Raw genomic sequence first — 27,951 nt, 5'->3', positions numbered from 1 at the left:
GTTCTATGTCTTGTAATCATAGGGGAACGTTTTTTGGTGCTATATAGCACCTTTGTCAAATGGTGCTACAAAGAACCATTAGAGGTACCATATCGATGGCCAAAGTGCAAAACCTCTTATCTGCAGAATTTTCTGATTGGCGGATTTCACTTTGGTTGATGAGAACAAGGAAGGCTGCTCATATTCAGTCTGTCTGCAAGATAATCCTGCCGTTCATTGTGACGGAAAAGTCACCTGCCAAAAACCTCCTATCAGGTTCGCTTGGGAACATGTTGAGGCACAAAACCATCTGCATCAGCACCAGACCGAGCTGAATTCTGACCCTAGTACACCACAATGTAGTAACTATTAAATTTACTACACTGGCCCATCTTTTTACCTGAAAACAAACTTAATTTTTTTTGAATTTAATTTTAATTATTAACTTAATTTAGAGCATTGTTTTGTGCAAAAGCTCCTATCTGCAAAATGATCCAGGAAAAGTGGAGAAAAACCTCCTATTTGCACTTTGTGAGGCACTAATACCTAGTCAGTCTTGTTAACACATAATATATTATGTATTGAGTATCCTCAACAAATACCAAATGTTGTTACTCAAAAACTGGGTAAAATGAAAAGAGCATCCGATTTTTCCGACAACTTGACAATATGTGTACAAGGTGGGTGTTAATCAAGAGATGGGTAAAGTTGGTAAGATTGGGTGTTAGTCGAAAAATGGGAAAAGTGAGTAAGGGGGGGGGGGGGGGGGGGGGGTATTACTCGAAAAATGGGTAAAATGAAAAGAGCATCTGATTTTCCAGAAAGCTTTATAAAATGAATATGGAGTGGGTGTTAATCGAGAAATGGGTACAATTAGTAAGATTGGGTTTTGGTCGAAAAAATGGGTAAAATGAGTCAGGGCTGGGGGTTACCCGAAAAATGGCCGAAAAAGGGGCGAAAATGAAAAGAGTGTCGGATCCTTCCGAAAACCTGATGAAATGAATACGGGATGGGTGTTCATGGAGAAATGAGTAAAATTGGTAAGATTGGCGGTTAGCCTAAAAATGGGTAAAACGAGTAAGGGCTGGGGGTTATCCAAAAAATTGCCAAACAAGGGGGAAAGTTAAAAGAGTGTCAGATCTTCCTGAAAACATGATAAAATGCATACGGGATGGCTGTTCATGGAGAAATGGAAAAAACTGGTAAGATTGGGGGTCGGCCGAAAAATGGGTAAAAGGAGTAAGGGCCAGGGGTTACCCGAAAAATGGCCGAAAAAGGGCAAGAATGGAAAGAGTGTCAGATCTTCCCAAAAACCCGATAGGATAGAGTGTTAATGGAGAAACAGGTAAAATTAGTAAGATTGGGTGTCGGCCGAAAAATGGGTAAAACAAGCAAGGGCCGGGGGTTACCCGAAAAATGGCCGAACAAGGGGGAAAATGAAAAGAGCGTTGGATCCTTATGAAAACCTGATGAAATTAATACGGGAGGGGTGTTCATGGAGAAATGGGTAAAATCAGTAAGACTGGGTGTCGGCCTAAAAGTGGGTAAAACGAGTAAGGGCTGGGGGTTACCCGAAAAATGGCTGAACAAGGTGGAAAATGAAAAGAGCGTGGTTTAAGTGTGGATTTGATTAATAGGCCTACACTGATACAATCTGTGTGCACATTGGAAATAAGTAGTTAATATTTGAATGCAGCGCTCAACAAGGAAGGTCAAGGCTCACAAGGGGACCTCAGGGACCAACCAGGGAGGCCTTGAGATGATAGGAAATTATTGAAAACTTTACTTACAGAATGCTTTAATCACAAAACATCAAGACATAAGTAACCTAATTATTTGACTATATAAATAACTCATAACAGATAATATATGAATATAATGATAGCCTTTTTTTTAAGTTTGTGACATAATTATGGGGAGAAGAGCTTATCAGTTTACATTCATTCATGGACTACAGTCTTAGCTTTATCTAATCCTCCAATTGTATTCCTCCTCCCACAGAATTTAAACTGCAACAGCTCTCAGCACCCAAGTTGTCTTGTTACATCCCACCAACACAGATATTATATGGGTTAGGTTACTGGTAAATAAACAGAGTATAAAATAATAAGGGGGGGAGGGGGCCTGGAATATTTCCTCAGACACAGGGGGGCAAAAAGGTTGACAACCACTGGTTTAATGTGTTATCCTCAGGAAATACTCTGTATTTTAATGTATTTTTTTATTCTTTCCCCAACTAAGCTGAAGAACCTCTACAGAACCATACAGGGGCTTAACATGTTCTTTGTACAGCAGCAGCACTACATAGCACCTCAACCACCCCAAAGAACCGCTGAAGAACCACCATTTTTTGTGTGTGTACATGTATAAAGACTGACTGTATACACGAGGTCACACAAGAGCTTAAAATAAAATATAATAAATTATCATCTACTATTACAGCGCCTATTTTGCTGAATGCTTTTACAGCATCTGTGTAAGATGTAAGATTTGAGAAACCACCAATCTGTCTTATTCAGGTGAAAACCACCTGAGTGACTCCATACTGTGTGAGGTGACAGTCTGATCAGCCGGGACAAGAAGCAGCTCAGACAGACTTATCCAGGGTGATATCCAACACTACACCTCCCACAGTGTATATTATTTTATGTCAGCTGTCATCTCTGAGGACAAATTTCTGCAGATCTACTGCAGTTTTAACGCCTCATATAACCTCACACTCCTGAATTCCTTATTCTTATCATTGCTTGTCTTTTACTGTTCCTCTGTGCTGCCCTACTGTGTTTCATATCTTGTCTATGTCTTCTACTTGAGAGTAATTATAATTCTTCATCTTGTTTATTCATCTTGAGACACATTTGACATTTGATCGTTTCTGGTATCCCTCTACAGATACAGTGGAGTACAAAGGTTAGACTCTACTACCAAGAAGAACAAATGATGTTTCTCAATTAAGATCACACTATTTTTCAAAAATGCTGATGCTGAAATTTATTATAATTATATTGCATGATGTATATATGAACATTAATCTGAAATCTGTCACCAGCCTGAAAACTTGCTTTCTGTATGCCAATCCTACTGTATTTCTACATTTCAGTTTCATATGTGCATATCTCAAAGATTTTAAATGTTTACTTGTATTATTTCTAAATGAGTGTTATTCTAGGTAGTTTCATTCAGACCTTTTCTGGGTAGAAAGGACAGTGCATGACTTTAGAGCTTTTGAAAGACAGTATGATATGCACAATAACCAGAAGGAAAGAAAATCAGAGCAGTCCTGAGCTGGTGAATACAGTACATTTGATTCTGGTCTATTATAGACACGTATTATTGTATTAAAATGTTTATAAATGCACATCAGGTACCTCAGCATGTATGAGTGAATTCATGATATTATTAAAATGATTAAATCAGAATAAAACCTCTTACTTTGCCTCTTGTTATTGAGTTTGACACCCAGTCTAGTCAGGATGATTCTTCTTCTGTGCAAACATCTACATAAAAACATACAAGCTCGCATACACACAAAAACAGTAATCAAAGTGTGTATGGAAATAAATGAGTGGCATATGTTCTTTTACCTGATGCCACTGTATGAGTGATGAGAAGACAGTGAAAAATTCCTTTGATTTGATCTTTTTTAATGAGTATGTGTTTGAGCATGTCGTATGCTGGGTTCATGTGAGTGTCAGTAATGGGGGTCACAGTCTTCCACAAGGCTGTCTGTGATGTAGTTGACTTGCAGCAGCTCCTGGTAATACACTTTCTCCATGTTTGTGTTGACCGTCCAGGCTACCACCTCCACTCCTCTCTGGGCCCAGTACTGCACATAGTCCCTGCAGACAGCACACAGGAAAAACAGTGTTAGTCTCTTGTAACATTACAGGACAAAGTTGTGAGTTCATGGATTAAATACAGAAATCTGGTTATACTGAGAATATGTGACTGTTTGGTCTCAGCTGTGGAAACTCACGGTGAGACAAAATTCTTTTGTATCAGGAAGGCTGAGATGCCACAGAGCTTCCACAGTACGTGATGGTGCGCCCAGTCCAACACCATGTCCATTAGTGTTATCCAGTGGTGTTTCCACGGTGATGAGAAACGCGGGGTACCATCTCCAAACCGACTCAGGCTCCAGGGCCGGTGGGTCAATGCTGTGACCACGTCTGGGTTACTCTGCCTCATCTGGGCCGGGGAGAGAGAAAGATTAAGTTATGCTGAATGTGAGCAATACAATAGAAATAACAGCAATACAGTACATGATAGGAATGTAAGCAAATATTTTAGCTTATTTAATCAGCACCAGTATGTTAACAGCGGGGGAGTTTTCATTTTTGCATGTGCAGAACCTTAAATTCAAAAGTGTGACTTTCATCCTGACCTGTTGTTATCAAGGTAATCCAATACTGGTCAGGTTATCCAAGCTTGTATAGCTAACATCATTGGTGTGGTGAATGCAAATGAGAAGCCAGAACTCCAGCCCTAAGCACTGGGAGTATTGTGGTTTTCATATCAAGGCCAGGTAAAATCATATCTCTGGACTTACGGAAAATATGCAAACCTTTTTTTTTGTAATGGCGTCACCTTTCTGTTCTACTGCAGGTGAACGGAAAAAAACAGACTGGGGTGCAAGTTCATTTTCCCACAGTGGTCAGGCTTTACACTCACTCATAAACAATGTGAAATTTTAGTTTATGGTCCAAGTGTTGGAGCCTGCTGTAATACAGTGTTTATGTATGTGACTAAAACAAAGCAATGCATTTGGTGTTGTTCTTAGTGTACAGGCATTACTTTGCATCTCTGTGTTCCACTGCAGATTAGACAGTCAAACACAGTAAATGTGAATTTGTTCAGGTAGAGTTTACTTACTTAACACCCTGAGACAATTCAAAGCACCCTCTTACCCTGTAGATGACTTTGGGCTCGAAAGAGCAGACAATGCTGTTGTTGTAGAGGACTGGATGTTTCACATACAAGTCTGTAAGGGCTGCGGCTGCCTGGGAAGAGGAGAACAACCACATGGTTATTGTAAGTCAGTTAACTGTTTACAGTGTGTGTGTGAGGCTTTGTGTCTTTATGTGAGTGTTCTTGTCCAACCACTTGGTGGTAACTAGCAGCTGAGTATGTGTCAGAGACACTGCTGTGGGTCCTGAACTCAAGAATGTTACTGCCTGAAACAACAATCAGCTCTGCATTCCTTATTGATGTAAAAATGTGCTGAGTAAGCAATTACTCATTGAGTGGTTAAAAGTACACTGATGCTATATTGATAAGTTGTTCAATTGTAATGAAAGGCTGTTTTTTTGCTGGTTTGTGCACTTTTGATTTAAGAAATGAAAAAACATTTGAATTCTAAAAGTACACTGATGCAAACATTAATTTAGTTGTTTAATATGCAGAATTAAATGGTACAAACACTGCAGTTTGAAAGGCATAGAGTAAGTGACCTCACTGCTTCTTTTGACTCGTCTCTGGCTCAGTTTGTATGTAACCGACATCAACATAGTCATATTTTCACATCAGATACAGTACTGACCACAAGAAAATAACTAGTAATGATGCGATATGTTACCGTGTGTGTGTGTTTCTGTTGGCGATTTGGTTTGTCCCAAAGTAAAACAGAAACTGGAACATGTAATGTACACCTTACAATATGTCTATCAATTAATATACCAAAGTTTTTATTTATGCTCCTAATAAGTTACCAGAACAAAAATACAGTGATGCAGTAGTGTAATGCACTATGTTTTGATTTTCAGATGTGATAGTGTTGAGTTGCATCGTGGAGGAAATGCTGCAATCTGCAATAAAATCACCAACAACAGATGAATGACAGGATTGGTGCGACCTTTAGAGAGTGATGCAAAACTAAAATAATAAGATAGGGAATTACTTTCCACCCTTAGGAATGATCATGTAATTACAACTTCATTAATTAAAATAATCATGTAGTTGTTTCAGCATGAGACGATCTTAACAACTCTATTTAACCCCTGCAGATATATAAGGATCATTTTGTACTGGTGCTCATTACAATCTGTCTGTGTGGCCCATTATATCCCAAAATCATCTTCTCCTCATTATGTTATGTTGTCTGGGTACAAATCAATTGCACATTATCGAGACTTGTTTTGATTGTTTGTTTTGTCGGCTGCACCTCATCTGGATGACCTTTGACATCAAAGTAAATGGTGAGCTGCAGTTTGATGCATTCCTCCACTGCCTCCTCCAGAGTTGGAATTTTCTCCCCAGCAAACTTCTCCCTGGTAATGCAGAAAGCAGATGTTACAGTGTGATCTCAGGCTCACATATTTATCAAACTTTTTAAACATTTTTTTTCCTTTTACTTGGGAAACAATAAGCTTAACTTTGATCAGAGATGCACATGACTCTTCTGCACCTGGATTATGATAAAATGCATGTGATAATCTGCGTGAGTCTATGTATATAAAGGCTATATGTTGTATGTTGTATTTGACATATTTCATTTGTTCATGCTGCAGACGTCGGGTGACAGCTACACTTGTCAATTGTCTTATTCTACATCTTAACTATTTTTTGACTATTATTTGAGTGTTTTTAATGTCTTATAATGTTGGTGATCAAGAAAATTAACATTTCTGTTGTATTTCTAGATTAAATCTTCCTGTTTTGTGGCAGTTTCCTACATAAGTGTTTGTGTTTGTCATACATATCTGTCTAAACCAGCTGGATCCTAATATGTCTTTCTTCTTTAGTTTGTTCTGAGGGGAGCTGTATTTAGAAACCCCCCCTGGGTTATTTGTCTCAGCTGTATTACAGTTGAGCAACTTGCTTCTTTCCTTTCTGGACTAATTTTAGCACTGCATTTATTAAGTTTTTATCAAGCCCTTTTAATGTTTTCTTACAGAAGTCTTGGAGGCAGCATTATACATCGACACAGATTATCACTATCAAACATTTCCACATGCAGCTGCAAAATGATGAATTCAGCGTCACCAACAAAATATTTTGCCCCAGGCTATACTACTGTGTGTGTCAAAAATCTAATCCCTTCTTCTCTGAGTCATAACTCAGTCAAATCCACACGCAGAGACATGATACACATATTTTTAGATTCACTTATACTTTCTGAGGATATCATTGTCTCTGATGTCCATCACAAATAAACGTCCTTAAATACGGTTAGAAATCACAGAAAAAAAAGACACTCCTTAAAACTCCAGATCTTGCCTGCAAATCATGACGTTTTTATGTTTTTCTCAGTAACAAAGTAATAGGGCTCAAGTTGTAAGGAATGGAGAGTCGCAGGCCACAGCATAATGTCACATTCATGTCAAATCAGAGTAATCATAATTACAAGTTTACAGGTTGTAAGTAGCCTTCATGTTACGTTGTAATAAAAATTGGGAAACTCAGATTTTTCTGAAGGCTCTGATATATCCAACTTGACACTTCATTATACAGAAATGTCTGAAAAGTGAAAACTACACAAATACAGATGCCTCATATCAATTCAATAGTGTCGTTACTGGGGTCTCAGTTTTGTCTGAGGGGCCTTGTGTTTGCATATCTAACTCTATCTGTCTCTTTTACCTGAGTCGATGTTTAGCTGCTGCGTCCAATTTACTCAAGTCAGAAAATTTCAATTGGCTGAGTGGTCCCGACCCGTTGGTGGTCCGGTCTACGGTCTCATCGTGCATCAGTATTGGGACACCATCTGCTGAGAACTCCAGGTCCAACTCCACACCTGTCGCCCCGTTCTTACTGGCCTAGTGCAGGACAGACAAATAACAAATAGTCTTCCAGAAGGGTTTGTTTCTGGTCAAATCTGTTATAATTTTCACCTTAAAAAACTTGAACTCCAACCCAAACTAGAACAGAAAAGTCTGTTCTGTTTAACAAACAGTTGTTCAAGAAAGTAGATCCATTCAGGGTGACAGCTCCCATCTTCTACATCCAAATCTGAGACACCTTGAAATATTACATAATTTATATATTTATATTAAAAGCATTTGCTTTAAATTGTTTTTTTAATTTATACTCTGCTTTCTTTTGTATTTATTTGCTGTTTTTATATGCTATGTTCATGTGCTTTGTGTTTGATCCTGTGTTACACTGCTGCAAAACCAGTTGCCTCTTGGGGACAAATAAGTAATAAAAGTAATAAAGTAAAGAAAAAACAAGGTTTTAATGTTATACAACTGTTGTGATCATCTTTTTCTGAAGACATATTGATTAAAAAGAGAGGCTATACTGCACCTTATACACTTCATATAAGCTATATTGCACATATATCAACCCGGTTGTATGTCAGCCAACAAGTAACAAGAAATTACACATTGTTTTAATTTATAAACAGTGTCTCCATTATATAGTCAGTCCATAAAAGAGCAATGACAAGTTTATTTTTCATATGCAAAATGTCCTGCTCAGAAAAAAATGTGACCACAGTTCTTGAGAAAAATTTTTTGGGACCCTTTTTTATGTTATGTCTTTGCATTAAAAAAAGATTATATATTGTTATCATTTTTTTTTAAACTTTCAAATATCAGTGAGTATTGGCCTAACATCCAGGACTGGTTGGGCCACAGACGCTATGTGGTGTCACAAAGATGTTTACTGTCCAGTCAGACACATAATATACACCACTAGCAAGCCAGGATTACTATAGTGCAATGCATGACAGTGAGGATGTGTGATGGTAATGTTGTGGTTTGGTAATAAAAGACTTGATGCTCTGGTGGAGGGGTAAATATATTCTTCTTTGTTCATATACAAATTTAATTCCAGTTTACGGAACTGCGGCATGGATGAAGATATGTCACCCTCCAGTGGTGATGTGCTCCCTTATAACCACAGGTCTCACCCGCTGTGAGAGGAGAACCAGACCCAAACATCTCCACCTCCCCTTCTCACCTCCCGTATGGCTGCTATCGTGTTCTCCGGTGCGTCGTGCCCGCCGCCCCGGTGGGCGACCACCGACACTTTACCGGAGCCTGCCGCGCCCTTGGCTGGGTGAAGCACCTGCCGGGCTCGGTTGGTTGGTACCTGGGGGAACCGGAACATGGCCAGAAAGAGGTAGAGGGAGGCGGTGAGGACGGTTGTCCACACCGGGCTCCGGGTCCCCAGCAGGACCACCACGAAGACGAGTGAGTAGAGAGAGATTTCATCTCCCAGCTGCAGCATTGTTGTCCACTCTCGCCTTTAGCTGCCAGTCCGACCTGCTAACGCTAAGTTTACTTTCCTCAAAAGCCGTATCTGAGATATGGTCATGCTCCACCCAGCTCACTAACATAGGCTAATAATCGATGACACTTTCGACTGTGTAAAAAATGAAACTACTCTGCTTCAGAGAGTAGCATAATGCAGCAGATGTTTGTTTTCTGGTTGCAGTCTATGGCAGATGTGACTGCTTTGCCCCAAGTGTCATTTCTTCTTCTTCTTTGGTGTTTATTGGCGGTTGGCAAACCAGTTTAAAGGCGCATTACCGCCACCGACTGGAGTGGAGTGTGAAAGAAGAGATTATGCAGAAAAAAACCCTCTAGATTATTTTTAGTTTAATCAGTTTCTTTTAAAAACTTAATAATGTCACAGTACATCTTGCTTTCTGTTTTCTCCAAGAGACCTGACAATGAAAAGTCATTGTGTGTCGCCTTCCTTAGTGACAGAGGAAAGTGATTTCTCTTTATATTGTATTTTCTACAATAAGTGTGTGCATTTTCTGGTTGGGTGCTTGCCTAATTTATATAATGTATGGTTGAGACCTATGTGACCTATTCTCAGACAAGTGATGACATTTTCTTCCTCTCGTTTCCAGCCCACCATCCTCCCAGCACCAACATGTCTTTGTAAATTATATTGGTGTCTTCTAGTTTATTATCATCCCAATACTCCTGCTATACTGATTATGCATATGTCCTAGTGAATGTCTTAGTTTCAACTTCTCCTGTAGGTCTACATGCTTAATTCTAAGTGTTTGTTTGACCAGAATATTCATCCGCTCATTTCCCTCCACACCAACACGAGCAGGAACACAAGTTTCAAGTGTCTAGTATAATGTTAATGTCAATGCACAATTTACAAGGTTTTAGCAAGGTTACCGCAGGTCAGTGTTTAATTACATGTCGAATAAGGTGTATCTAAAGGTGATGATAGCTCCCAAGTTACCCACAAGGGGGCACAAGAGCAAAAAAAACAAAAACAAAAACAAACAAACAAACAAAAACAGAAAAGCAAACAAATGACTTTGTGAATGATCCAAAACCTCGGAAAGATAAAGGTACACTTTAATCAAATAGATACAAAATAACTCAAAGAACTCACCATACCGATTGGTGGCGGTAACGCGCCAATTCGCTGTTTGCCAACCGCCAATAAACCTTGAAGGAGAAGAAGAAGAAGAGGATGCGGAAGAAGCAGCAGCAGCAACAGAAGAAGAAGAAGAAGAAGAAGAAGACCTGTGAAACTCATCCAGGTCAAAGTGTTCCGTGTCATTCTAGAAGAAGAAAAATAAGTAGACAAAAGAGGACCTTTGTCTCTGTGTTTAACACTCCAGGCGGCTATGGTGAGCCTATATCTTGCTCTCAAAGATTTGCACGTGTTGTGAAAATAATTTGTAAGGATTATTGGCTACACAAGCTAACTGCTGCTTTCAGCTCAGTCAGGATTTAGTCAGTCTCTTATTATACAACAGTAAGATATTTATTGTCAGGTCTGTTTACTTAGATTTTGTTAAAACAAACAAAAAAAAAACGTGCACTGTTATGTTTTATCTCTCATTTTTATTTAAATGTAGCCTAACTGATATACAACCATATCATACTGCAGCCATGATGATGGGTATTTTAGTAGGTTGTCCAAAATAACAGGGACATGTGTTCAGTGTCAATGCAGTCCAGTCCGGTCCAGTAGCCCTGCAAATAAGTTTTGTTGAGACTTTTCAGTTTCTAGCTTGTGGGAGTTACAGTATTTTAATAGTGCTGTACTGCATTGCTTTGCATAATTAAGGTTGAGGATGCAATTTAAGATGAGTATAATTATGGATTAATCTGCTGATTATTTTTTTGATTCATATTTTTGTCTAAGAAATGTCAGAAAATTGCGAAAATTTCGCATTGCAGTTTCCCAAAGCCCAAGCAAATGGCTTGTTTTGTGTGACCAGCAGTCCGAATCCTAAAGATATTCAGTTTACTATCATTGAATTTTAAGAAAACAAGCAAATATCCATACCTGAGATGATTAAACCAGAATGATTGACATTTTGCTAAAAAAAAATTAAACATTTCTGTCGACCAATCAATCTATTAATTGAATTATATCAACTCTAGTTGAGTGTTGTTATTTTGTCCACCACCTAAGTGGGTATTTCTGTTAAGGTTAGTGTTAATTTAATCTGTTTGATGTTATGTTTTTTTACAGATGAGGTCAGTGTTGCTACCCAGGCTAACCTCACACATCCTGTCCTGCACCAGAGGATCATGTCTACTAACAAGTCGGATATCTCATGGTGTGCAGCCTCGCTCACCGGGGCACACACCCATCCAACAGAGCCCTTATGAACCCATTATACCTAAAATCACAGCCATGGTCAGGTACTCGGACTTGTCCAGGCAGAAGTACAATGTGATTTACACCCTTCCGCACATTAAGCTCCTCAGTGCCTTGTCCAGGCTAAAACTACTCCAAACTGGAATCACTATGATCATCCTGCCCCCAGTGTACGTCTTCTACCTCCAGGGAGACATCCCTTTCTTTCTTGTCGGCTACACAACCGGAATAGCACTGTTCGCTGGCATCATGCTATACACTGCTAGTCATTTCCTCAGGAGGGTGGTGGGGATGATGTACCTGGACCCGTCTCAGACTACACTCAAAGTGTCCCACCTTACCTTCTGGGGCAGGCGGCATGATATCTACCTCCCAGTGTCAGATGTTATGACCATTGGAGATACAGGGGACTCCCCAAACGAGACGATATTTAAACTGAAGAGATACAGCAGCCCCCAGACACTGTATTTCTCTACTCATTTTGGACGTGTGGTGGATAAACAGGGTTTTGAGAAGGTGTTTGGAAGTTTAAGGTGATGAATTATTGTTAAAAGTGCAAATTAATATGTTCCAAATGCAGACTTGCTATAATGAAATGGGCCTGTTCTCCATGAAAGATGGTATCAATCAGAGTTAAAGATAATACAGTGATCCACAGACTGTAGTTAATATAATTTCTTCAGTAAATATAGCTGTTATCAGTTGATATGATGTGTCCACTGTGAATACGTTGTTTCAGCTTGTGATTGAAAAAATAAGGATTCATGGCCTCAGCAGGACTTTGGCGTCTAGTTTGGAACAACATGCTGAATGACCAGTGTCGGCAGTAATATATAAAGAGAATTCAAAATACCTTTGTCTGGTAACCAGTGACTGAAATAAAATAAGTCTTCTTGATACAAATGAGATTGTCCAAATGTTTTACAAGTGAAAAGAGTTGAATCTTAAAACAATGACAGACAACACAGTTGGCTGCATGAAATGATCAAGTAAGCAAAAGGACACAGGAAAAAAGGTAAGTAATGAAGAAAAGGACATTTAAAAGAAAACAGTTAACGACTCATCTGTGAACAGTGACTGATCTATATTACATTTAGAATGGGAGATTCATTGACATACAATTCATAGAGGATTTTAAAAAATGTACTTTATATTTTTATACATGCTTTTACATTTACTCATCAGTCTCTTACAAAAAATAAATAGTTCATATGTACAGCACAGTTTCCATTTTGTCTTCTGAAGCTCTAACAACTCTGATAGTTTTGACTGGCTGAGTTTGAGCATTATGCATCTCAGAATGATCACTGAAGCTTGGAGTTCTGTTCTGTTCTTTGATATTTATGTTTTTCCTGCTTTGACTTTTAAAAGAATGATTAGGAAACATTGATATTTGTAACTGAAGGTTTGTGACAGTTGAGTGATCCATTTGGATACAAGATGAGGTCCTCAGAGATCTGTTCCTCGGGCCCCTGCCTCTTCATATGGGCCACCTTCAGCTCTGGATGGCCCAAATAATCAAGCTCAATGTTCTCCTGGTTTCCTGACTTCTGCTGGCTGGTCGCCTGGTGAGACATGGCAGCCAGCATCTGAATCAGTCATACAGTACAACATAAATACTTTCACCTTCAAATAATCGTATACGGTACCTCTGTGAGGGATTAAATGGCAGACAGAAACAATGCCAAAGTCAACAGCAGGACAACAGGTCTGATAATGAAAATTATTGGAGACACTGAAGCAGATTCACAAAAATCACATCCTTTGCATCTTTATGAACAAAAATGTTTACAGATGTTTGCAAAGTGTAATACAGGAGCTTTCAATAATTGTAATATTAAAGGAGCAATTTATGACACTCAGCCCCACTAGATGTCGCACTAGAGCACCAGCATCTCAGACCAAAACAAATGTGTAAGTCATAAAAAGAAAGTGGCATCTGAAAACACAGCTCATGAAACTCAGGTTAAACTGTCAAACTAGGCCATGCTGATCACATATGGATTAAGATTCTGTTACTGCATTGCCTATTTCTCACTTCAAATGCAGTGCACTGTTTAGTTGTAATATGAGAAAGTTTGTGTGACCCAGCAGCCATGTTGAAGACGGACATGGGGAGGACGAGGAGGGACTAACATGCACGCTCACATGCACACCCGGCCGGACCGGCTTCAAAAACAAAGAACAGAGAACCTGAGATCACAATACACACAGAGGGAGTGTGAGTTCATTCTCTGCTCAGGTCACCATTACTCCACTGTATCTTTACATAGTAAATAGTTGTTTGCTGACATTTAGTGGGGCAGAACGTTTATTGCACCTTTAACAGTAACAATGTATTTTAATTTTGTAAAGCTATTTAAGACACTCAAACTTTGACAAGTGACAAATAGAAATAAGTTAATGAAAAAGAAATCCTAATCCTCCCATATTTCATTGACATTGCAGTGAGAAATGTATTAAATTGTCCATAACAACTGTACCAAATGAAGCAGGTGAAACCACCAACAACCTGCAGCTATAAACTTTGTTCCTCTGATGCCACCTTATCCTCATCAAAACTGTTCTGCAGGCCTGCAGAAAATCCCAAAGAAGTCCACAGAGTGATGTCTGTAGTGTATTCTGCAAAAACAGAGAGAAAAACTGTTTTGTATCTGTGTAGGACTTCTTGTTTAACTGCAATATTTGGTATCTATCTGGCACCATGAATTGAAGGTAGATCAGATGTCAAATTATTAAGGTTCATCTATTTTTTGGCTCTCGCTGATGTGATGACATTAGTTGGCTAAAATGACTTGTTGAGCAGAATAATAAAAGTTAAAGGTAAACTACAGTTTTAGGGCTATTAACACCACTTTACTAACATCAGATTTTCATTTTGAAGTATATGTTTGTGGACACTGAGGGAGGTTTATCTTATTTAGTTCCTGCTATGAGTAACATCTGTTAGTGTTGTGACAAAACTGCAGAAGTACAGTGATGGTGACAGATTACTGCTGTTTGGTATTAAAAGAGCACACAGACTGACGGAGAGCCCCTGATGATGATATAGTTATTGGCTTACCATTATCATCATGGGCTGCTTCCAATGATGATAAGGCTCAAGGATAGACAGATTATAAATATGGTGACTGGCACACAAAAACCGCAGATACACCACCACCTTCAGCAGGATACTGGTAAGGACCACATCTATCTCTTAAACTACATTTCTTGTACATTTTGCTTTTTTTTGCATTTTGCTGACAGTTTTCATATGCAGACTGTACAGTTGTTCGGAGCCTTTGGTTTTTATTTTATTTCAGTGTGGAACTTATTTTTTGTTAGTGTTGTATTATTGTTATGAAGTATTGCAAATCCATTTCAATTTTCATTTTATGCAATGTAACTAACAAAAGTTGTAAATGTATGATACATATATGTGTGATACAAAAATGATCCTGACTGGTGAGGGTTGTAATTGTCATTACAAAATGAGCACTTCTATATGAACCTTTATTGCTTCCTGAAGGCACACAAGCAGAGGATGAGTGTTTTCCGTTATTTATAATGATACTAGTTGCAATGTTTTAAAAGTAATTTTGTGGTGAGATTCAACCATCATTCACTGATAAAACCTGACTGTTATTTTATTGAGAATCAGAAACACGTCAAGCATGACAGTGTACACAAACATGTACACCAGTGCATCTTTAGGCAGCAACACATTCTCAACACATGTAATTCATTTTCATATTAAATACATTCAACTAATAATCTCATAATCACATGGAGGAAAAGTATGAATTTAATATTTCTACATGATGAGATGTGTCTAATCCCTGTATGCATATTACCACTGAATATAACATACAAAGCATATGCATCATTAAATCTCTCCTCATGGTCACACTACAATTGAAGCATCATAAAAAGTTGTTTCACTGCTATTAGCAGTCTCGGAAGCATAAAACTGCATGTTCAAGAGAACGGAAGCATGAAGATATAAATAATGTTTCTTACCTCTTAAAACACAAATGTCAATAAATAAAAGCCTCAAATGTTTGGCTCCACACTTATTTTAAAATGTGCAGTTTCAGCTTTATTGTTTGTTACAGTAAATAGTATATGAGGTTTGGATTAAGTCTGGCAGGATGTAACAGTGTCCTCCACTCTTTGCTCATAGGTGATCGGCAGAACAAGCGTCTGTTGAAGCTTACAGCAGGTACCAAGCAGTGAACCCAGCGAGGACGGCAAACCAGGCGGCCAGAGCTAACTGACACGGTGGATGTTGGAGAAGCGTCATGGCTAACTGGCATGCAAAGGTGGGATTTCCACTGGCGGCTGTGGAGAGGAGATGGAGGATGGGAGTGATGGAGAGAAAAGAAAGGAAAAATAAAGGGTTCAAAACAAACAAGGCAAGAAGACACAGGTTCATACAATAATTCAAGCAGCCCTATTACCTTCTGTCCATCACTAAACTATCTGTCTGTAAAACTGTTGTTATCTTGACAACAAAAGTTTAAGGTTCATCTGCTCTCTCTAAAAGAAATGTACATTTTATTGGACAATCTCTAATTTCAGAATCAAACCCTTGAAGTTCATGCATTGTACTTGCGCTAAAAGATAAAAACATCTCAATTTAAGAGTCTCATGTAAAGCATTAAATATATTGCAGATGATACAGTCGGTAAAAGTTTTATTTGTACCAGGGACTGCTGCCTATTTATTGTTCAGAAAACAATGTTTTTTTTCTTCTATTTAGGAATGTGTGCTTCTTTCAGACTTAAACTCTTAAAATGATGTCTTACCCATTTTTGCTGCATAGTAGGGGCACTTGTTAATATCACCTCCCTCCATAATTTCAGCATGACTGTGTCCCAAACCTGCATCTTGGACTTCCTCTTTGATGGTCGTCCCAATCTCTTCAAGCTCTGAGAATACCTGTTTTCAGATCAAAAGTAAAGTTATGTTTTCCTCTTCACATTTCTTTATTATCATGATTTTTGTGCATATCTGTTGGATTCCTCACCATCATGTTAAAGCCAAAAGCCTTGTTGGACTCTTCTACAATCTTCTCCTTGGTCTCAGTGTCCATTTCCAGCTCGTTCATCCTGCTTCTGTAAAGCTGCTTGAAACTCTTGTGACTGTGGATTCCCTCAAACTGGTAGAAATTGAGACCCTCGCCGGTCGAGGGGAGCTTCAGTGCCCTCTGGGCCACTTTCTTGAGGATCTGTCCACCTGAGAGGTCACCCATGTAGCGGGTGTAGGAGTGGGCCACCAACAACATTGGATCCTTCTCACCCACCTCATGGATGCGGTCAACATAAGGCTTAGCGCCTGCGGAGAGGCTGATCTGTGAGAGGGAAGAAAGTCAGGAGGCTTTGCAGTAGCATCACAAATCTTGCTGTCATGTTAAATGTGATCATGGATGTCTGCTGGAGAAGTTTGCTTTGATTGTATTCTATTTTATATTGCTATCAGTAAAGGAAAGAATCTATTGCAGGAGAGTTGTGATCAGATGCTGGTTTCTGTGACAGGGGAACTGTTGAGGTAAGCCAACTATGCTCCTCTAATGATCTGGCACCACAAGACAAACATTAAAATAAAGCTGAAATGTAAATCTTCAAGACTGTGTTGCAATTAAGTGATGCATCTTTTTAATTTAAAAGAAAATGAATATTCATGCTTGGTGAAGTAACACTGAATACATCGCACTAAAAAAGTCACACTAGTTCATGTCTGAATTTCAGTTTAACTGATGTAACTGGTGTAGTGATTCATGATCTAGAGAAGGCCAGACATTTATGAGGCTCCACTTTGCATCTCTCATGTCATGAGATTGACTCTGAGTGCTTTCAGCTGACCTGGCTCTGCCAGTCCTCTCCATAGAAGTACTCGAGGTCCCGGCCCAGGGCCTCGCACCTGTGCAGCTCTGCAGGGAAATAGATTGGAGCAATCTGAGGATGGTCTTTGTTCTTCTCAATCTCCTCCTCCATGGCCGAGTAGACGAAGTACAGAGCTGCAGTACCTCTCTGGCAGCAGAAGTAGGGAGAGAGAAAAAGTGGAACAGACACACAGATTAAATGGTAACTACCTTGTCTGATATAACTTTTCTGACTTTTGATTTACGTAATTATAAGTTTTGGAATTGTTACACATCAAATACTGGTGATTAGTGGTTTTACAACTGACAATTTGCACATTTCTTTGGCAACATTATTTACAATCAAGTGTTGCAACCAAGGCAATGCATAAATCTAAATTGTATCACTCTGACAGCCTCATATCTTAAAGTACTTATCACTTTCACTATATCACCAGCCAAAAGGTTTATACTGTACTTCCAAATTATGGACCCCAACACCTTTGGGCTGTGGCCCCCACAGTGGGTGCTCTATTAAAAAACAAAGTGACATTTACTACATTTTTCTATAATGTGTTCAATCTTAAAAAACAAAAATCATACTAAGCTTAAGATGTGAGATAAAGGGTTGCTGCTGTGTTTGTTTGTGGAAGTGCATTTGATGTTTTTGAGGGTGTTGTTTTCACTGCGTTCCCTACTCTGCTAACAAGCATTTTTTGCCATTAGAAGTTGGACTTATTATTATAATTATTCAGTATAACAACAATGCAAGATGCCTTGGAAGCCAACCTTAAACAGCTCCCTTTTGATGCGGCCTCTGAGGAAATCTTTGACAAACTGGCAGTTCTCTGCTCTGTCGTGGGACTCCTTTGTCCCCTCGGCTAACATCTCCGACAGGTCAGTTGGACTTGATGGAAGAGGAATGGAGCAGAGTAGTGAGGAGGAGGAGTGAGGAGGAAAAGGGGACAAGCATGAATACTTGTGCCATCTGGCTGTTGTTTAAATTTTTCCTACACTAAGTCAAACAGTAGCAGAGTGCCACTGCCAAAAATGTCTCTCCTTACCTAAGTACTTCATCATCATCATCCACAACAATCCTTGCACCTCCGTTCATCACACCGTTGGATGTCACCTTGGTTTCCATTTTCCTGGCTGTTTCACAACGTTTTCACCTTAAATAAACAGGAGATAAAGATATATCAATCAACTGTGATACAGATATGTTGATATGATGAGAAAAGTATTTAAAGAAATATAAATCACTTCATAATACATGTCAATATGATGTACATCTTCTCAGAAATCCAATGTTTCCTATACAAGCATTGGTTTTGTTACGTTACAGACTTGTAACTTTTTTTCAATAGATTTGTTATATATAGATTTTTATAGTGACTCAACAAGAGTGAATACAGACTCGCCACAATGCATTGAAATTCCCAAAGCCAGGTGCACATTGCAGTTATTTGTGAGCTACAGCTGATGGCAGTTAAAATTACTGTATTGCTGCTCTAAAACATTATCTAAATAAAATGAGTGTATCAGTTTTTAACAGCACTGACACAAGTTGAAGCGAGGAGTTCAAATACCGGAGGACAGTTACAAAACTGACACTGCACGTCTTCAATATTATATAAGTAGCTACAAGATACAGCTCTTTGAATACCACGTAGACTTTGACAAATCACAGTCTGTCTGCGTAAACACAAGCGCAGACTATTTATCATTCCCATACTTTCAGAAAACGAGAGTAAAACGCTGGTTTACCTTGTTAAAGTACTCGTTGTCACAGCCCGTTACAAAAGAGAAGGACACTATGTGCAGGGGGACAACAAGCCAATCAGAATCCTTTCACAGAGAAGAGGCGTGCTGATTGGATGAGTCAGAGACTCTAAGCCAATCATAGTCCTCATCGTAGAAAAGAGGCGGGCCTCACTCGAAGCATGTTTTGATGATAAATATAATTGGAATAGTGTTGCGGGAAATTACACACTCAGAGCTTTCTTCTTCTTCTTCTTCTTCTTCTTCTTCTTCTTATTATTATTATTATTATTTTAGAGTGCATTTTTATACATTTTTGACATATGGGCTGGTAATGTTAACCTTATTTATGCAACATCTTTCTTATTCATCTTATTTCACTTAGTTCCTGCTCTCTGATTGGAGTTGTGGTTGTCAGTAGAGTTGACTGCTGTAGTAATTTTCAATTAGAAAACGTACCATAGACTCCTGGCCATACCTGCATTCACAGGTCTGCTGAGAGCTGAATTTATCCAATTTCTGGTATCACTGTAGACCACTAGGTGGAACTAAACTCCATGTAATGTACTTTAATTGTGTATCAAATGCCTACACAGTTTCATTCAGTGCAGAAGTCAGTAACCCATATCAGCAATGCAGATGGAGCAGTAGCCTGTTGGCTTACTTCATGAGCTACACTGCTGATTATTTCCCAGCCAGTAACTGTTGCCTTGCTCCCTTTAACTAATATATAAGTATTATGCGCGATAGCGATATATAACTTGACTAAAATCTGCAGCAACTACACTTATCTATAACTGTCATCCCTCATTGTTTGTGATGCTGAGTTACCACATTTTTGTCTTTCATTTCTTCATCTGCATGATGCTACAGATGCAAAGACATAAACACATATCCTGCTCTGTCATCAACTGACAATGCACAAGAACTGTATGGTTTACATGTCACTGTCATATTTTGTATGGCATGTCTCCCATGGCTCTCTGTTAATATTGCTTTGTTCTGTTAATCTATACATCTAGTGGCCTCCTGTGGCCTCCTGAAATCCCCTCTAGACCATCCTTACCCTGCAGACTCCCTCCCCTCATGTCTATTCAATATCTGATTGTCCGATAATTGTTCTGTTTTTGTCCTGAGTTCTCTAAAAAAGTACTTTGTTGTAAACATGTATTGTTGAAAGTACTGTATAGATAGTTAAAGAGTCAACTGGACTTATTATGAAACATATGTAAACTGCTTAACTGTTATCAATCAGAAAATATCATGAAATGCTTGGACATTATGAAAAGAATGTAATTACAACTTTAATGTGAAATATTAGGCCACAGTGAATCTGAAGTGTGATTTTTGCTTGTAAAACTCAGAATTAGACTTTCACAAAATTCCTTTACTTCAAGAGACGCAGGCTGCAAACCACCAGCTACACCTAAAGCCCCTAGAACAAAGAAATTGAATATTCATCAATAATTCATCAATAAACAGCCTTAAAGAGATTCCTCTTTGGCCTCCAAGAACTCGAGAAAGCTCTTAAGACGTCTCTTTTATTTGTTTTTCAATCAAATATATCCGTATTTAATCTTTTATTGCAACAAGTTAATTTGTTTTTGTTTTATTAGTAACATTAAGTCTCTTATTTCCACGTATAGTAATTTAATTAAAGTAAACACGTACCGTATTTTATTTTGAAGTAGATGCCGCTGAAGATTTGAGCGTAGTCAGACTAAACTTTAATCGGCACTCAACTTAAGTTTCTACAAGCCAACCAAAAGCCTGAATCTGCAACTTAAACTCCAGAAGAAGAGGAAGAGGAAGAACAAGAAGAACAAGAACTACAAGAACAACAAGAACGCTTGAGACGGAACCTCTACCTGCTCCCTGAGAGTAATATTTCAAACCAGCTGATAAACCTAAAGACTCTCCCAGAGCCTGAAACGGCTGATTCCCTGCATCCACTGAGATGCGCCACAGCTGATCCGGGCTCTCTCACTGCAACACCGCTGGTGATGCTGCACCAACAACGCTGGACCTGCCAAGATGACGCCTCTACCACGACGACACAGTAAGGCAACAGTAAGGCATAACATGGCTTTGTGATCAAGGGTTGATGTCGAATAACGTTAAAATTAAAAGGATTTATTTAGAGAAGTTGAATTAGCTTTTCCCTTAGCATTCTTGCATTCTCTTGCTGAATAATTTTCATTATTTTTATCATTCATAGACCTTATTTATTTATTTATTTATTTTACTTTCTTTTTATTTATTATTTTCTGTACATTATCTTTTACTTTATCATGTATCCTCAAGACGTTTGGCTATTAATAAATGTCTTCATTTATCCTAAAGGTGTTTGGTTGTTTTTTTGAGCTGCAGTAAACAGAGGTCACTGTTTTGGACAAGAACAAAAATGATTCACCAAACATTACATGTTTCTGATGCAGTTTCTTGTGCAAATACTGTTTTGAATGCAGAATATTATATATAAACGGGAAAGCCAAATGTTTCAAAATTCCACTGCAATTAAATTCTTGTAAAAAATTCCTCGAACTTGCTGAAATATTAAATACTTTGGTAGAATTGACTTGTTTTGTCTGCTCTCCCACAGAAACCCCAGTGATGGAGGACATCCTAAAGCACCAAGGAGAAAATTCATGCCATCTGTTCTGTCACTGGAAAGTGTTACAGATATGTTAAAAAACTCAAGCACGTGACACAACAGACAGTGAATGCAATAATACGCCCAGAGTAATGGTAAACAATGAGGAAGCTGAGAGAAAGCAGAATCAGGGAAGTGAATTATGATGTGTTTTAGAGAAATGTTGGCAGATTTACCTGAACTTTGCTCTCTGTGGTTCATCAGAGTTCAGAGAAATGTGCTTTCAAAGGCTCTGAGATGATTACACTGTAAAAAATGTCTCAAAAGAGCTGAATAATATTTAAACTTCAGTCAGGTTTTAATCCCTAAAACTGGTAAAAAGTTCTTACGTCATGTAAAAAAAACCAAATGCAGATTAAGAGATATTATCTTACAAATTTAAATTATTACCAAATTGATTAATGCAACACTCTTATTACACTAGGAGATTTTTTCACTTATCTAAAAGAAATAAGATGTAGAGGATATAAGGAATCTCAATGTTCAGCATTTATGGTGGTCATGGGTGGCCTGAGGGAACTGTGAATGTTCTTTGAGATTACTTTGGGTAGTGATTAAGTATTTGATCTTGATTATGTATCAAGTCCTACCATGAATTGTACACATAATGATGGCAGCATGATGTAACAAATTTGGTGTTTGTTGCCTTTTTTAGTCAAATATATTTTAGGGGATCTGAAATCCACTGTGCAGTAATTCTACTTTAATAGTAAGATATACCCATATGGATATATGGATATATTTTACAGCCAGAGTATGCTCCAGACTTAATATTGACAATGTGAATTTTTTATTCCTCACCTTTGGTGCACCACAGATGAAAAGTTAAATGACATGCATGAAATAACACAGAGCAACAGCTTTTGTCTCTTCTAACTCTTCTTTTACGGCTCAGCTGCCCATCATTATCTTTCTTTTAGAAATCAATGAGAGTAAAGGCTAGAATTACTTTGGGGAGATGAGCAGACATTAACAGTCTTAGTCTTAGACTGTTTATATTGATCAGTTGCTCATCTTTCCTGCACTTTTAAGGACCTAATCCTCTTGTGTATGAAAAAACTATGGCTAGATTTACTGATGTGAGCAGACAAGGCTCATATACAGACAAATACACGCTTAACATAGTCTCAAACACACACAAACATAAATTCCAATCAGCCCTCTCACCCCTCCATGCACCTAACACCTGTCTTGAAAGATGCCGATGGCCTGATCATGGTGTAAGGTCTCAGTGAGTTGTGTTTGAAGTGTGTGCGGGGGGTTGTCCAGATGGGTTATTGTCCACTGTCCACTGTCCACTGAAACCTACTAACATTTTAGATTACATAATGTTTTTATAAATATAATTTCAGATATGAAATAGCCACACACACACACACACACACACACAAACGTTTTACATTTAATTGATTATCTGCAGCTGTTACTCCACAAAAGTATGTGTTTTTCTTATGAGTGACAATGTTTTGCAGCAGATGCTGTACATCTGTTAGAAGATTTAGGATTTAGTAGCTGGCATGCTGATAAAAGATGTGCAGTGCCAATTTTTGAAGAAAAATGTAACCTTAATGACACTGTGCTTTCTATAAATCAAACTGTTTGCCTTTAAAAGACAGACAACATATTAGCAGATTAAAAGAAAAACATAAGCAGGTCATAGGAGAGGTATTTCCAACCCTGAGAATCATTTCCATAATAGTGTCCAAAAGGACATAAGGACCATTCCCTTGCCCCGTCTTTGTTCCTTCGCTCAGCAGCTTCTATAAACAGATTCCCAAACCAAGTTTCCATTAGATTTATGAATGTTAAGCCCCAGAGGGCAGATCTTTGCCTCAGATTATAAAATGTGCCTAAAATAGTAGCCAGCACTGACTTTGGATCTGCTTATTGGTACAAAGTGTCCATGGCTTTTACAATCCTCAATAGGAAATCTGTGATTAAGTTAAAAAGCACGATTGCTGCCTAGTTAGTGTAGTGTTAGAATAAAGGTACATACAAACTTAAAAAATTAGCTGTTTGGCTGATTTATTGATGTGCTTAGTGCAGTGGTTCTCAAACTTTTTCACAAGGACCCCTTAACTGACACAACTTAGACCACAGACCCCCATCTGATAAGATTTTGGCTTTTAGATGTTTTATTACAGAAAGTGTATGAAACCCATGACCAAAACAGTTATACATTCATTGTATTATGTATGGATGGAACTAGAGTGAAAATAAATGATTCCCCTTTTTGCTGGGGACCCCCTGGAAACCCCTCAAGAACCCCTGGGGGTCCCCAGCCCACCACCGGCCTAGTGAAGATCTACTGAGGTTTAAAAGATATCTGCCAATGGTCCATTTCACCCCACCTCTCCCTGTCCCTGTCACCTGCAATATAGAAGTATTTCTCATTTACTAGCAATCAAGGATGCAAACGCAGCAATGGGGCAGAAATATATGTGGTCACAATGTCATGATACTGTATGTGCGTGAAGGAAGGTAGTCGCACACTTGTAGCCACAATGCAAGAATAGTTTATAAATTACCAACGTTTTGACATGACAGTCCTCTTCAGTGTTTTGCATATGGAAATTTTCAGCATTTAGGAATATTGCTACTTGCTGGCAACCATTAAAAGTAGCCTACTGTTTAGAGGCGAATTTGTATGCAACATTCATCACCCCACATTTGATAGACATCTGTCATCTCTGACTAGCTATGACACATATTCCAGTGAGAAATGGCAGCTAGAAGCACTGATAGCACTAACACAGACCACACACAGTTAACTTTGAGAAATTAACTTTTAAATTGAATTGGATCATCTGACAGTCCTCTATTGAGCTTCACTCTGAATTATATTATGTAATGTATTAGGAGTCACAAATAAGATACGTTAGCGTCACTGCATCACAGAATATTTATCTCCCATACATATTACATACATACTTTACATAACTTACAATCATTCATAAAAAATATAGTTGGTCAATGAGACCAATTAAATCGCTAAACTTAATAAAGCTTATAAAACAGTAAAATAATATTGCACTAGTGCTGCACTGTACCAGGATATTTCACGTTCAACATAAGACACAACTAAAAGTATTGCACATGCCAATGCAGACCAACTGTAAAGTGCTTTATGACCATGTAGTGTTCTACTGACACAACCTTTGACTGCAGATGACACCTTCAGATGGCTGTAAAAAGGAATCTAGCTGTTGTAGACAGATGCTGACCAGAGGCCAGACGCGAGGCAGTATGTAACTGGATTGAGTTTGCCACACCCTCAACTGCGCCTCTCCTCTCACTGTGGCAAGTCACCAAGAAATCAAACTGGCATGAAAATAGGAAAAACAAACACTGACATTTGTTTTGCTTCCCTCCATTTTCCTCAATTTCTCTACCTTGTTCTTATTTTTCCTTCCCAGATCCATCATGCAGCAACCGGTATCATAACTGTACGGTGGTGGTGCAAGCAAGGCTTTGCAATTATCTGTACTACAAAGGTGTCTGCTGTGTCTCTTGCTCTTCTGCACAGAAAACATACCCCAACTCATTTTCAAAGGAACCACATCTACAGGTGATGCTGCGCCAGAAAGGTTAAATTGACTTCGGGTCACAAGTATTGTTTAAGATTGAACGTTTCTTTCTGTAGCAAATACCTGATTCTATTTTGTGAACACGTCCCTCCAACCATCAAAGAATGAATACTGCTGTTTAAGTGAGACCCTCTCCAGACACACACACACACACACACACACACACACACACACATTTGTGTGTGAGAATTTCACTATACATAGGTTTTGAGAACGCTTTCATTCTCAGTGTAACTTTAAACTCGACTGGTCACATTTGGTGATGTACTTATGTATTTATTCTTCATAAACTTCTGTATAACTTCTTTCCTTTGTTGTATTATTATAGAGGTTACAGAAAATATTTAACTGTTCGATGTTTACACAATGTTAGTTGGTGTCTCCACCAATTGTAGGGTACTCAAAGACTTCAAAATACAATAAGACAAAAAAATTACCCTTTAAAAATGACTTAAATAACTAATGTAGCCAATAGACATTAAATCACACACACACAAATTGTCAAGAATGACTGAAAATGAAAGTCCAAGACTTGTTTGCATTGTGTTTAATTTTATTCATTGTCGTGGACACCCATATGCTCAAAATATTTACATTTTACTGTTATTTGTTTTTTATTGATTTATTTATTTTTTTGTTATGATGGAAGCAATATACTGCTGTAATTCATTACCAGTCACGTGGAAACATAGATGGATTGAAAGATGATGATTCAGATCATTTGGTACAGAATGCCTCAAAGGCCCCCTTGTCTTTCAGAACTTCGACATCAGCCTAGGGGGGGTTCCTCCCAAGAAAGACCGTCGTGCGTGAGTTGCGTGATGGTGAAAATGGTTGTGGGCTCAACGCTGTTTCCGGGGAGGAGTGACTATGAGACAATAAGTAATTTACTATAATTGGACTCTCTTTTTCTTTTTCATCACTAAGAGATTAAGTAGTGCTGTAATCTTCCTGAAGGAGCCATCGTCAGTTTGTATCTTTATAAACCGGCTAGTTTATCATTATTGTTTTGACTATACCAGAGTCTCAAAAAAAAAGAAAGTTACATGGTATGGTAGCTATGGTTCATCATTGTCCTCCTGGGTCCGCCACCAGACCACATTATTAATGAAGGGAGGAAATCATGGGAATATTCCGAGTCAGATTCCCAACAATGGAGGCTCACGGTACAAAAACCCCTTATTTGACTTTTCAAATATTTTATCCTTAACATATAAAAATAATACTTTCCTATATTTTCCTTCAGTTCATCAGTTGAATTTATTGAGAAATACATGTATCTTAAATACTTGAACCTTCCTTTAGGAGTTTTTGGGATGGTTAGCGACTGATGACAGGTCCTATTAAGTGATAAAGATAGGTCATTAAATAGGCACTAGCTCCAGAAAAGTGACTTGATTGATTGTCTTTTCATAATTTAGGAAGATGACTCAAATACTAGGTTAAATTTTTCAATTGTTTCCTAAACTAGATGTGTCTGAAGAAAGATGGCGGATCAAAAGACAATAAAATGAGGGAGTGCAGCAACCTGTTAAAGGCCATGCTCCAGTGGGATGCGAGGGAGAGGATTACCCCCAGCGAAGTCCTCACCAATATATTTATTACCAGTAGCTACCGCAACAAGAGCTCATCCTTAGACAACAGGTAAGTATGGGCGTGTGTGCGTACATGTGTGTCATGTGTTTGTTGATTTACATATTTGCATACAAATGGGATTTCTGTTTGCTGTCCATAAACATTTTCAGAGATTGACATGTAACAATCTCTGAAAATCATCCCCTTTCTTTGCTCCTATCGAAGGGGTCGTCAGGCAAGCACAGGAGGAAGCAGGGAAGGAGGATGACACACAGGGAGCAGGACAGCCAAATCCTCATCATTGTGAGTCACTTGTTGATATAATTCTGCATTATGCAGGTACTGCTCCCCTTTGGACAGGTCTTATGCTGACAAATCTTGGCAAAACCTGAGACAGTAATGCCAGTGTTGTCATCTCAACATCAAAATTGCACAGAAGAGCAGAAGATTTTCTGCAGCTACAGCATGAGTTTGTTGTTGGCAAACTCAAGGGAATGAACACAAACTGTAAAGACACACAGAAACCTGAGGGCCCACAGACACTTCCCCTATCACCAGAGGAGGCATAGAGGAAGCAAAGTATAACTCAAAAGAGAAAATCAAAGTACTTCAGCTCCCCTCCCCCAGCGAAAAAGGTCCAAGTACTTTTGACAGAAAAAGGAGCATGTCCAAGACATTGACACATGATAAAAGTGAAACAACACCCAGCTCATGTCCAGCACCACAAAAACATGAAGGATTCTGTCCACATTGGGGAGGAAAGGGAAACATAGGCCAGCAAACACTATGCATGACAAACACTTGCATAGTTGACAATCCCCTGTACACATTGTATCTGGCAATAAAGAGGAGACCAGGCATTAAGAATGACTTACAAACAAATGCAAATCTTAACCTGTGGATTGATACCTTGCTTCAGGTTCATGAGGTTGAGAAGAAGGAGTGGTCACAGGGAAAATGACTATGGCTGAACACCATCGGAAGATTCAAAGGACACTCATGGAATGCATTTGGGACTG

General features: G+C 38.6%; 3 protein-coding genes and 1 long non-coding RNA gene across 6 annotated transcripts; 2 read left to right on the top strand and 2 right to left on the bottom strand.

Annotated features, from left to right (window-relative positions):
* Positions 1–2,229: 2,229 nt before the first annotated feature.
* gde1 (glycerophosphodiester phosphodiesterase 1) lies at positions 2,230–9,458 on the bottom strand. Its single transcript, XM_044345981.1, has 6 exons — positions 8,881–9,458; positions 7,558–7,733; positions 6,140–6,245; positions 4,887–4,979; positions 3,956–4,167; positions 2,230–3,818 (listed from the first exon to the last, which is right to left on the bottom strand). The coding sequence occupies exons 1-6, from the start codon at positions 9,148–9,150 to the stop codon at positions 3,671–3,673; spliced, it is 1,005 nt and encodes a 334-aa protein (XP_044201916.1). The 5' UTR covers positions 9,151–9,458; the 3' UTR covers positions 2,230–3,670.
* Positions 9,459–10,350: 892 nt separating this feature from the next.
* tmem186 (transmembrane protein 186) lies at positions 10,351–12,398 on the top strand. Its single transcript, XM_044345990.1, has 2 exons — positions 10,351–10,528; positions 11,383–12,398. Exons 1-2 carry the CDS (start codon positions 10,526–10,528, stop codon positions 12,046–12,048), a joined length of 669 nt encoding a protein of 222 aa, XP_044201925.1. The 5' UTR covers positions 10,351–10,525; the 3' UTR covers positions 12,049–12,398.
* Positions 12,399–15,122: 2,724 nt separating this feature from the next.
* On the bottom strand, positions 15,123–19,226 carry LOC122978907 (heme oxygenase 2-like). Of its 3 annotated transcripts, none has more exons than XM_044345982.1 (7): positions 19,124–19,226; positions 18,421–18,528; positions 18,146–18,263; positions 17,358–17,525; positions 16,523–16,846; positions 16,302–16,434; positions 15,123–15,834 (listed from the first exon to the last, which is right to left on the bottom strand). In XM_044345982.1, exons 2-7 carry the CDS (start codon positions 18,498–18,500, stop codon positions 15,707–15,709), a joined length of 951 nt encoding a protein of 316 aa, XP_044201917.1. In that variant the 5' UTR covers positions 18,501–18,528; positions 19,124–19,226; the 3' UTR covers positions 15,123–15,706. The 3 variants fall into 3 exon arrangements, with proteins under 3 accessions (XP_044201917.1, XP_044201919.1, XP_044201918.1); XM_044345984.1 differs by lacking the exon at positions 19,124–19,226 and adding an exon at positions 18,946–19,040; XM_044345983.1 differs by lacking the exon at positions 19,124–19,226 and adding an exon at positions 18,919–18,943.
* Positions 19,227–25,944: 6,718 nt separating this feature from the next.
* LOC122978911 lies at positions 25,945–27,951 on the top strand. Its single transcript, XR_006402769.1, has 3 exons — positions 25,945–26,239; positions 26,829–27,001; positions 27,158–27,951. It is a non-coding gene; the product is annotated as an uncharacterized LOC122978911 (long non-coding RNA).

Source organism: Thunnus albacares, chromosome 3 (assembly GCF_914725855.1).
Source record: "Thunnus albacares chromosome 3, fThuAlb1.1, whole genome shotgun sequence".
In the NCBI taxonomy this organism is placed as follows: Eukaryota; Metazoa; Chordata; class Actinopteri; order Scombriformes; family Scombridae; genus Thunnus; species Thunnus albacares.
Note: the sequence above shows the minus strand (reverse complement) of the source record. Positions and strands in the feature narration are given on the sequence as shown.

Bases quoted from the DNA above. Each gene is read 5' to 3' on its own strand.
- gde1 (XM_044345981.1), bottom strand. From the start codon at position 9,150: ATGCTGCAGCTGGGAGATGAAATCTCTCTCTACTCACTCGTCTTCGTG. The intron at 7,734-8,880 runs GTGAGAAGGGGA...GTCCTGCACTAG, and splicing joins CGATAGCAGCCATACGGGAG to GCCAGTAAGAACGGGGCGAC. The intron at 4,168-4,886 runs GTAAGAGGGTGC...TCCCCGGCCCAG, and splicing joins AGCCCAAAGTCATCTACAGG to ATGAGGCAGAGTAACCCAGA.
- LOC122978907 (XM_044345982.1), bottom strand. From the start codon at position 18,500: ATGGAAACCAAGGTGACATCCAACGGTGTGATGAACGGAGGTGCAAGG. The intron at 17,526-18,145 runs GTTGGCTTCCAA...TTCTGCTGCCAG, and splicing joins TCAAAAGGGAGCTGTTTAAG to AGAGGTACTGCAGCTCTGTA. The intron at 16,847-17,357 runs GTCAGCTGAAAG...TCCCTCTCACAG, and splicing joins GAGAGGACTGGCAGAGCCAG to ATCAGCCTCTCCGCAGGCGC.